This window comes from Micropterus salmoides, unplaced genomic scaffold, assembly GCF_014851395.1.
Source record: "Micropterus salmoides isolate LMB-PRFRI ecotype aquatic unplaced genomic scaffold, ASM1485139v1 Ms_hic_scaffold_8, whole genome shotgun sequence".
NCBI lineage: Eukaryota > Metazoa > Chordata > Actinopteri > Centrarchiformes > Centrarchidae > Micropterus > Micropterus salmoides.
This window is the reverse complement of record NW_024044570.1, coordinates 33,966,122-33,977,772: the sequence shown is the minus strand read 5'-3', so window position 1 is coordinate 33,977,772 and position 11,651 is coordinate 33,966,122. Positions and strand designations below refer to the sequence as shown.

General features: G+C 39.1%; 1 protein-coding gene across 1 annotated transcript; it reads right to left on the bottom strand.

Moving 5' to 3' along the window:
- Positions 1-4,411: 4,411 nt before the first annotated feature.
- Positions 4,412-10,254, bottom strand: LOC119894229 (olfactomedin-4-like). Its single transcript, XM_038706857.1, has 7 exons — positions 10,097-10,254; positions 9,816-9,938; positions 9,487-9,705; positions 6,364-6,517; positions 5,674-5,901; positions 5,062-5,230; positions 4,412-4,847 (listed from the first exon to the last, which is right to left on the bottom strand). Exons 1-7 carry the CDS (start codon positions 10,148-10,150, stop codon positions 4,412-4,414), a joined length of 1,383 nt encoding a protein of 460 aa, XP_038562785.1. The 5' UTR covers positions 10,151-10,254.
- Between the last annotated feature and the right edge of the window lie 1,397 nt (positions 10,255-11,651).

The window sequence follows — 11,651 nt, the reverse complement described above, 5'->3', positions numbered from 1 at the left end:
GTGTTTACGTGTGTATTTAGACTCCACGGTGTTAGTCTTTTTCAGTATAGTTGGCAGCACTGCTGTTAGTGTCAAAGAAGCATTCCAGCATTTTAAGAACTACGCATTCTTTAGTTATCATCAATATCAGGTTCATCAGTGCAGAGATGTGGTCCAAGATGTGTTTAGCCTAGCCAAAGTCAAAGCAAAACTAAGTTTATTAAAACTTTATTTTTTTATCTTGGAATATCAGTTCTATCAGTGAAGTAATCAGGGACGTCACTTGGATTGAAAGACAGGGGGGGGCTTAGCCCTCAGGGAACGCGTAGCTTGCACTTGCAAAATCTTTGCACTCGCTTTACTTTTGTTGCTGTAGAACTACACTTATGTCAACAAGCAGTGAAGAAGCCAAGATGTTAATAGAAAAAAAGTGAACAGACATACTCTGTCCTTCCATTTCTCCTCTGTTGAACAAACATTACTGTAATGTTACATGCACGTCAGAAGCAAGAAAAAAGTGGGTTACTCTCTGAATTTAATAACCTGATTGTGGAAGGAATAAAAGATTTGGAGTAATGATTACTATATGTATGGATACATGTATGTATGATTGCTTTTATTTTATTTTCCTGTGTGTATATCTGTGGGTATATGCACATGTATGGCCTACCCATTTAGGCAACATCTATATATCTATTTAATTTATTACAGCCAATAAATGCAGAAAGTTAAGTTGGTCAGAATATAGCAAATATAATTAACATCATGAAATAATTTAGTTTAGGCTTTGCCTTGTTGCCTAGACCTGCCAACAATTGTCTGTTGTTAGAAGAAAACAAAACAGCCCACATTTCCTTAAAACTGTAGGCCACAGACTTACTGACCTGTAGCCCTCTGCTGACCTCAGAATCAGCTGCCCTGCCTGTGTCCTGCTTCTCTCTCTCCTAAAATATCTTCAATATCCATCTGGTCAATGAATGGAAAGATATAACAGCATCAACAGGGACGCTATGACATTTAGTTTTCACTGACAACAACATTATATGGGGACTGTTTATAATCAGGCTGCAGGCTCTGTCTGCTCTCTGTCGGCTTCTACACACACACACACACACACACAGCGCGCAAGTTGCCAACAGCTAGGTTTGTTACTGTAAGTACGTGCAATAAAACCTTTGCGAGTAAAAAGACAATACTTTATCAATACACCTGTCTGTAAGGTAAACATCTCTGAGCTCAGTCTGTCATACTGTATGTCGTGTACAAGCGCAGCTAACGTTAGCTTGGCAGTTAGCCAGATGTAAAAAAAAAAAAAAAAAAACTAACATGAAAGCTGTCAGTCTGTAGCATAGACTGGTCTGTACTCAGCTGCTGGCTGAGACAAACCAGCCGATCCTCCTTCTACCAGGTAACGTTACCTGCAGGCAGTGAATAATAGCAGAGAGGAGGAGGAGGAAGGTCTCATACCGACAATTGTCTGATTTTTTATTCTTTCTAAAAGTCCCTCAGTATTGTGATGTCAGATATTGAGTTTATCTAGTGGCTTTGCTGTTGTAAACATTAATGTTGCTGCTCTAGAAACAACATTTAGCTGTATTCAAAATATAAAATTCTAATCATATAAATACCAGGCAGTTAATATGCACACTTGAATATACATTTATTTATTGGAAGTCATATGTAATCTCATTATATAACAATGTTATCGCACATTGAATATTTTTCTCAAGCCCGTTGTGGTTGGTCTTACCAAATAACCGTCATCAAATAATAGTGAAGTATCGATAGTGGTACCGATAAAGAATCGGATCATTAAGCAGTCTCACTAAGGGTTTCATTATCAATAAAATGACGGATCCCCATCCTTAGTTAGATACTTTAGATAGATACTTTTTATTTGATTTGTTGAAATTAAAATCTGTTACAGTAGCAGCAACCACATTCAGTCCTCACACATGGACATCACAATCCATAAAGTCGATTTGTCAAAAATAAAAAGTCTAAAAATAAATAGATAAAATATTTTGTTAAGTGAACAGTAAGACATAGAAGCTGAAATATACTGGAGTCCTAGACCCAAGACAGAAATGAATAAAATATAGAATAAAACGAATAAAAAGAAGCCCAAAAACAAAACACATACAAATAGCCTATCTTATCATACCATTTCTAAAATATCAGGGTACAATGAATTCCTCAGTTATTTGATATTTAAGAGCCTAATGGCGGCAGGCAGGAAAGACTTACGATGCCGTTCTGTCTTATATTTTGGTGGGATCACCCTACCTGAAGGCGCTCAGCATATTCTCAACCGTAGTGACGGTATACCATCATGGGCATCTTTAGAACAGTGGATAGAACTCTTGCCTTTGGTGTCATTTCTGGTGTCATTGCTCTTCATGCTTTCTTTTAATTTTGGGGTGGATAAAGTGACTTCCAAATGACTAAATGTACATGAAAGAGGAAGGTTCCTGTAGAAAGTTCTCAAGTAGGTGAAACCATGTTAGCTATGTAACTATGATTCTTATCCCTGTGTGATTGTCAAATTAGCAACGTTGTTTTGTGTCTTTATATTTTCAAAAGAATGTAACCTAAGTTGTACCTTTGTATGGAGACCTAACAATATTAACAGGTCGGCCTCTGACTGGCGGCTGCTTCTGTGGAGAGAGACGCCCGATGCAGGTGTAGTCCAGAAAAAGGTTTACTGATAACTCTGAGTTTGTTAACTTGTGCGACAGCCCACTGTAGTGAGGGAGGAGAATCTGCCACTCACAGACTGGGAGCTGATCAAAAGAAAAGCATCAGCTAAATTGGTAAATGCCAATGTAATGTTAAATACACATAAAACTTGCAATATCAGTGAGGTGTAGTGGTGCTTTGACCCCAGTCTTGAAAGGCTGCTATAAGTTTTACATGCCACCAGATGTCACTGTGTTCATTCAACATTTGCTTGGCACTGTTGGGGACCCCTGCTATCAGAGCATCCCTACCTTTCCACATGTTAACGAAACTCAAAAATAGTAACATCCAACCAAACCCATATCCTCATTTTAGGTGGCAGGAATGAAAATTAGTCATCCTCAACATTTGTTGTGATGACTTTTTCCCTGGGCAACTATCATGTTTTACCAAAATGAAGCATAGATGTGTTCTTTTATCTCAAACGTCTTAAAAAATAATACTGCACATGTGGAAAAAATAATTCCCCCGACCCCCCTTGATTTGGGCTAAGCCCTGATGTTTACAGCTGCTTCTGCCCCTGGTGAAAATGTGTATATCAGTTGCCTTTTCAAGACAAATAGGTGTTTCTATGTAAAAAAAAACAACAACACACAAATTATTTTTGTTTGGGGTTTTTTGGAAGTGCCTGACTCTTGCAGCGAAGAGCTTAATTTTGTTGTTTTTTTTCACAAGATGTTGGGAAGTTACCTCTCATTTGTGTAATGGAGGATGTGTAATGGAGGATAATACATCTCTTATTTCAGAACACTTGGTGTTCTCTCCCTCCCTTTCTGAAGCTGTCCATTATTCTGAGACGTTTTTTAAATGGTAAATCGAATGCACTTGCGGAAAGCGCTAACAGCTAATTATTGTAAGATACAAGCTTAACAATTGTAATCTACAAGAATTACAGTTCTATATTAAAAACAGTAAAATAGTAGTCAAAATATATTTGCTAAATTAAAATGTTGTTTTATAATGTTGATCGGTTTTGGCAGGAATGGCATCTCTCTCATTTGAAAGTTGTTCATGAATCTGTTCGCTCTAGTAGCATGTGAATGAAACAATTTTCTCATCACTGCAAAGTCTGCTGCGACTAGGCCTATGTTCTCTACCAACCTACCTTGTTCTCCTCCTGTGATGCCACAAAGATTCAGAGCGAGAGACAAACAATTTCGCCATAACCATAGCATAACTCACTCTCAATTCTGCCTGTGTGTGCACGGTGCGAGAGGAGAGGGAGAGATACTGTGCTGCTGCCAGAAGAGCCGCTAATTAATTACAATCTAATAGATATGTGTATATTTCATCACTCTCCCTGATGATCTGAATAACTCACATGATTGTTGCTAGATACTTTTTACAAATAAAGTAACTAAGAGGGTCTGAAAAGTTGCTAAGTCTATCAAAAAAGTCAGACTACAATGAAAACTGTGTGTCAGTTACCGGCGTGTGTGAGAGAGCACAAAAGATTCAGTTGTATGAGCTCATAATTCATATTGAATATTTTGGCACAAAAAAAGACCAATGGCTAAAGACAGAATACCTGTGAACTAAAACGCAGTGGACTCGTAGTAGGTAATGAGATCTGTTAACCCTGCGTGTTCCTAATACATTGACCAGACACTGACGGACAACAGTGGTTATATTTACATGTTTTTAATTACAGTTATTGCTAAAGACAACTCAGTAGTACTCAGTAGACATGTCCCTACCAAAACAAGACCTTATAGGAGACCATGTAGGAGTTACAGTAGACATGTAGCATCTGGTCCACAGGGCTGTAGTTCAGGGAATAAATGTTGGGAGTCATCTTGTTGATGAAAACTCCAACGTTGAACCTTTCTACCCCCGTCGTGGTGTCAAATGCATAGAAGATCTCCTCCATGGTTTTGTTGACATACCGTGTTGCGTAGAGCACGCCACAGGCCATGAAGGTGTTGGTCACCCCCTGCTTGTAGACCGAGGTGTGCCAGGTCTGGCCAAGAGTCATTGGTTCACCCTCCTCCACCTTGGACAGCACCAGGTTGCCAAAGTCCTGGTTTGTGGTATAGATCACCCAAACACCTGACTCATCTGTTGCCAGGTCCAGGTCGGTGAACGGGTAGCATTCCTCAAGGTGGCAGAAGTTACCCTTTGAGTTAAACCTGAAAACAAAACAGACGACAGAAGTGATGTTTCCTTTTTAGAAATGAGAACTTGGAAAACAATGTATCAGCATCTTAGTTTCATGGACTCATTATGCACAAATGTGAAAGATAACATGACATTTTCTTTATTTTCTGTAGAAACGAGGCATTAATTCTGACATCAGCAACATCATTCAAATAATAATCTTAAAGACTGATTTGATCAGCGAACCTGGTGCCTTTGGGTAGTTGTAAGGTGGTGATAGTTTTGGTGGTGAGGTTGAATCGACAAACATCATCTTGGTTGTAACAGTTGTAGTACAAGGCCTCTCCATACAGCACAACATTCGGACCCTGGATAGTGTTGGTGGCTGGGTTAGAGGAGTGGATCTGGACATTACCTGGAAGAAGAACAAGAAGAAGCATGAGAAGGAGGCACAAACGTCATCATGAGTAAGTATTTCATCATTTGTTAATATCAAAGAAAACAATCAATAGAAGTCTACTCAACTAGTTTACCTTCCTACAGCATATGTTTCTGGGTTAAAGACCATTTAATGTCCAGGTTCAGTGAGCCAATTACTTTAATTTATTAGAACAGCTTTTCCTCCTTGCAAAAAATCTTGATGAAGCTGAGGGGAACTATTAGGTCAGGTAATAAAGCTTTAAGGGTTTGTCACTACAAGCAATACCTTTCATATTACATAAACTTCTTAGATCCATGGTTAACATAAAAATATGGATTGTTGTCAACTAGTGTTATTTAACATGTGCATGCTCACTGAGCTGATAGGTTGTACATTTCTAACATCAACACTCGAAGTAGAACACAAAAGTTCTTTACCTGGGGCGCTCACCCCAACAATGAGAGAGCTCAGGCTAGAGTAGAGACGGATGTAGTTGGCGTATCTGTTGCTGGAGGTCATCATTACCAGCCAATACCAGCTCTCCTTTCCCACCGCTGGTTTGGGATCCCGACCCCAGGCTCCATAAGCATAGGAGCCAGGGTACTCTCCTGCTGTGTACACCCTCGGGCCAGTAATGTTCCGAAATTGACCGTGGGGACATTTACCTTGGGGGGAGAAAAACATGAAATGAAGCAGAGAGAGAGAATTTGTGGGAAACTACCGCTGGTTGAGCGAGACGTCCACTGGTTGATCGTTACTTCCTAATTGTGGTGATTAGTGCTGAGAGCTTCCCACAGTGCATTTACAGGCTACATTAGCTCTTACTGAGGAGGGCCCTTCACAGCTGTGAGTGACTTCATTTGAAGTGTCACTTTCTGGTGCAGAACCAGAATGGTCTTGGATGTTGGGTGTAAATTTGCTGGAGGTTAGGGTCTGGTCACATCTGAGTTTGTTTAGGTAAAATATCAAGCAACTCATTATAATTACAAACGAGATCAGGAAGTCCATTCAGCTCATGTTGGTTAATGACAAGTGAACTATGCTGAAAAACGTTTTTGCTACATAACCAGAATCCTCAGTGCCAGTGGCAGAGAAGTGAAACATCTGGTGGTGTTTTGGGGACATACCATGTAGAGGTTGAGTGGGTTGGGTGGTGGGGAGAGGTCCATTTTTGCACCTTTGTAGTTCGCTGTTCAGATGCTTGTTGTCTCGTTGTCCTTTCACCACCTGCATGGTGTCGTATGTCTCCAGCTTCTGCATCTCTGCTCTCAGGTTCTTCAGCTTAGAAAGAACAGCAGGAACAGACATCCCAATATTTAGTCAACAGAGACTATATACTGTCTGTATATTAACAAAAATGATTGTCCTTGAATCATGGCTTGAAGTGGGCCAGCACTCAGTAGTGCCAGCAGTACTGGCACTTCTACATTATACCCTTTGGTGTACCATGATCTGCTTGCACACCAGCACTTATCACAAACAGCCAGTACAATTTTCTGACCTCTCCATATTATCTAGGCGATTCATATGGCCCTAAAACACTGCATTACCCAGGTGGTACTTCACACTCACCTGTTCGGCTTTTCTCTGTTGGTGGAGACAGAGCAGAGAGAATAGAAAGTATGCTGGGATCTCGTAGAGAATACAAGGAAACAACAGTCTCCCGGCCTAATGACATAATTGCCCTACAGTTGGGGGCCTTCAGTTCTTTTGTCCTTTGATATATCGGTTATGTGAACAATAATAGCCAGCTCCATCTGAGAGCCAATTTCAACAAAACCTACAACAATTGTAAATGTTGGTTATGTATTTGTTGAACTGCTGCAGTGTCCAAATGGAATTATTATTAAAGTAGTGGTATGCTATATGTATATATACACACACTATTTTATGAAATTATAATGAATATAGTAACATCAGCCTTAACCACAGTGTTTTTTGTGCCTTAACCTAACCAAACAAAAAAACGTATTGTTGTGATCCCAGAAAACACTTTTATTTGTGAAACTGTCGCATTGTTGAATCTCAACTGATAAGCTGTTGAAATGTTACAAATACCTTATAACTATTTGTAGCCAGACTATCCAAATAAAGTGTAGGCGATACACATGCCAACATGTAAATCAGGGGAGTACTAGCAATTTTGGTGTGATTAAAAAAGGATGAAAATAAAAACATTACTGTCTGTCAGTGTCCTTATTCATAAGACTAGATGGCAGCACAGGAAGACATTTTCAATCATGCAGTGCCTTTAAACCTTCATTAATTGAATTTGGCCACTTGGAGGCAGTGCTACAGACTGTCAACACAACAGTGACATAACATCACTTCAAAAAGTTGATATGGCTATATATGCTAGCAAACAGCCTCTATTTACCTTACATATCCAGCACAACTAAAACAATGAGCCGAAAGATGCTAAAAATCTCGATGAAGCTGAAGGGAACTATCAAGGTCAGGTAATAAAGCTTTGGGGGTTTGTCACTACAAGCAACACCTTTCATATTACATAAACTTCTTAGATCCATGGTTAACATAAAAATATGGATTGTTGTCAACTAGTGTTATTTGCGTCAGACGAAACTAAACGAAATATAATCATCAACGACCTTTTTTTCCTGACTAAAACGAGACGATGGCGAGATGGAGACTAAGTCCTTAAACAGTGACTGTGACTATCTTAATGTCCAATATTGTTGACGAAAAATGCTAAAATAAAATACTAAAAGTTTTCACTTGAACAGCGTGTTCATTCAGTTGTATTTTTTTCTTCTTGTGCTTTGAATGCTGGCCAACACCTGGTGCGGGAAGAAAACGTTACTGTACGGTGGAGGATGTGAACTCTGGTGATGAACACAACATGCTAGGGAGAAAGAGGCGCTTAGATATTTGGTCCCATTTCAAATACAGTGAGGCGGCAGGCAATGTGGTTTTAAGATTTGTTGAAAAACACTACAAACTTGAAGTGGCATACCAAGGCTAGCCACCGGGAATTGAGTAACGTCACCTTTGCAATAAAAAAGAGAACAAAGCTAACATTCAAATGTTATAAAACATTTTATCTATATGTGAGATGAGTGAAATAAAGACTAAAAGGATACATCTCTGTTTTGGTCAGAGCAGATTGACCAAAATGCTAATCAAAATTATACTAATGAGTTAGAAAAGACTTAAATGATGATTAATGAGTAAAACTAGACTAAAATACTTTTGATTTTCTTTTGACTAAAATCAAACACCCAGACTTTTAGTCAACTAAAACTTAATTAATAAAATTGTATACAGTGGACTAAATATGACAAAAACTAACAAGGACATTTGACACAGGACTAAGACTAAGAATAACTTTTAAAATGGCTGACACAATTAACACTACAGTCAACTATGAAACTGCACCAATTTTGTCTGTTTACAGGATTAAGGCATTATTTCTTCATATGTGTAAAAAGTTTTTTGTTGCTCCAAAGGGAGCTGCATGAAATGTGATAAAATGCCTCAAGTGATGTCAATTAAATCAGTGGGGCTTAAGACGCTTGAAATTAAAAAAATATGGTGGTGTGTGACAAGTGATCTTGACAGACCTTTGTAGACCTCTTATTTCATCACTCACTCACATTCACTTTAGGACGCTGCTGCTCTTGAATAGTGCTATATAAGCGACTTGAGGTAGCCCCTACCAGCACAACGCACTTGAATTTTCTGACCTTTCTGAACTTTTGGCAGTTAGAGGTGCATTGTGGATAATGCTGGTACCAGGTTTTGACATGAATGAAGAATGATTGAAATATAAGAAACTATATCTGTGGTTCAGCTGCACATATTTCTATATAAAAAAACTTTCCATTATGAGTCAGACAATGTTGTAATGGTGAAATGCTAAATTGCTGGAGTACTCTTTTAAAGTAATGAGTGCATTGCAACAGTATCAACAGAAACTTTCTTTCTTTAGTGTCTTACTGTGAAAATGTAATAGGTGAAGATTTCCAATAACAGTGTACAGGAAGAAATTACTTAAAGCCAGACATTTTAGTAGATTGCATGGTCATAACTTCTGCAGATTTGCACATTTCATTGTACAGTGCAGAAGAAGTCTTAGTGCTCCTTTTTTATTATACTAGATATTTTCATGTTGTTGGGGTTTTTTTTGCTATATATACCGTAAATAAATATACATTTTGAGCAGACTTGCGCACAGGCGCTGCCTTCTTGAATGGTGTCAGTGTTGAACAGCTGGTGCTTTGTGAGTCTACCTGTTCAGTGGTGTCAGCAGTCAGACCCTGGTGTGCCTTGGTGGTGCTGTTGAGCCTGTCAATGAGCTGCTTGATCTCCATCAGTTCATTCTCTATCACATACAGGCTGAGAACTGCGTAGAGGTCTCCGTCATCCTCCCTCTCCAGCATCGACACATCTTCCTGCAGCTGGGGCAGACGTCGCTCCAAACCCAGCAGCAGACTCTCCAGCTCCAGAGTCTGCAGAGAGAGCAGGTAGACTCTGTGTTCACACATACAGGAGTCTGTTTTACAGCTGTTGAGTTTGTGTTCTTTACAGTCTGGTTTAGAAAATAACATTAACTAGTTACCTTCTGTGGGGTGATGTTGCTGTTGCATTTTGATGCATTGCCCTCCACTGTGCTGAGTTTGTCATGAGGGAATGCCTTCTCTGAATTAGTCAACTCACACGTACACTTATTTTGTGAAGATGCCTGAAATCAAGAATATCAAACATGGAATGTAAAAATAATACAAAATACCACATTTAAATATTTCTACATTTGAAATGGACATTTGTCATAAAATTTAAGGAGATGAAAGTAATTTTACAAAAGTAATAATAATCACTGTATTCTCAGTGTTTTCATACCTGTTGGATGATGGTGAACAGAGCACACAGTAAAAGGATCACATACAGCTTCATGGTCGATCAGAGAGCAGCACTAAATGAAACAGTCCCTGAACTCAGTTTGAATATGACTGTCTGTCCAGCCTTTGAACACTCCCACTAACCTCTGCATGTGAGTGAGTGAAAGTGCATATGTGTTGTGTGCCTGATGTTTTCATCAGAATATAATTACTTCCTCCTTGGAGGGAGGGAATTGTTCCAGGACCTTTTTTCTTATTGTGAAATTACTTGTGGAAATGCCCAGTCTAGTGGAGTGGATTAGGGTTAGAGAGATCCCATATTCCCCAAATCCCAAATAGAGACAGAAACAGATTACTTAATACCATAATTAATATAGTGATTGTGGAATTCATGTATTTATAACTGTTTTGGCAAAGTAAATCGATTTTGTTTATACTGGTGACAAAACATAATTTTAGATCTCCCTATTTAGAAGTGTATAATCAGAAACAAGTGTTGCCCTCTGATACTCAGAGATACCTAAGGTGCCCGTTTATCTCAACCTGAGATAAATAGATGTTTTTTTACTGCTCGTTCAGATACAGCAGACAGTCTATGGAGGCTGGAGGTTGTTGGTCCCTCAGTGATGTAACTGGATGATGGGAAGGGAATCCAAATGTGGAAGGGAAGCAGTGACTAACACCTGCCTTTGGATTGTGGGTTTGCAGAGATGTACATCTATTCTTCATCTATTCTGAAGATGTGGTTACAGATTCAGGAACAGAAAGTTACTATTCTGCACTGAACACACAAAATATCCAGACAGCATTTAAATGAACGATTCATTCTACAGTTTGTGTTATAAACGCAATGTGTCTAATTTAATTTTAAATGGGTTTCCTTGTAGGCTGTAACTTACATCATTTTCACTGGCTGGCACAATTGTTGTTGGATGTTTAATGGTGATACTGTGTTACATTCTTTATGTGTGATAACTGTGGTGTCATGGTTGTATGTATTTCTATGTTTTGGAGAAGTCAAAGACAAATGCCAAAGCCACCACATAGGGGACCACATTGGTAAATTCAGGGATGATTCTGTTTTACTCCCGTTTTATTGAATCGGTTCTTATCATCTTCTTTATCTGCTGGCACGGGTCACTTTCTGTTAAACAGAAAAATCGCCTGCAAGCTATTGTGAAGGTGTGCAACAAATTGCTCATCCACCCTAGAATGACCTCATGACTACTACTTGGTCATGTCCTTAAAGAAAGTGAGAACAATCTTGGCTGATCCAAGCCGTCCCTTGTGGGGCGAGTTCATGTTGCTACCATTATAAGAGGTGAGAAAACAGTGTTTGGGGGGAAGGAATGTGAGAACTAAGAAACGGGAGAGAAAGGATTAGGCAGGTTTATATACATATGTGCTGGTGATTGAAATGAGTGAAGCACGGGTGGTTGGACCGGAGGAATTGAATGAGGCGCAGGTGGTCGAATTAGTAAGAGAGAGGCGTGGTCCTGTTCCTGAACTTTAGTTATATAACTCCATAAATGGAAGAAGTTTGGAACTACCAGGAC

Bases quoted from the DNA above. Each gene is read 5' to 3' on its own strand.
- LOC119894229 (XM_038706857.1), bottom strand. From the start codon at position 10,150: ATGAAGCTGTATGTGATCCTTTTACTGTGTGCTCTGTTCACCATCATC. The intron at 9,939-10,096 runs GTATGAAAACAC...TCTTGATTTCAG, and splicing joins TGTTCACCATCATCCAACAG to GCATCTTCACAAAATAAGTG. The intron at 6,518-9,486 runs GTAGACTCACAA...GTTCTTTCTAAG, and splicing joins CTGCTGACACCACTGAACAG to CTGAAGAACCTGAGAGCAGA.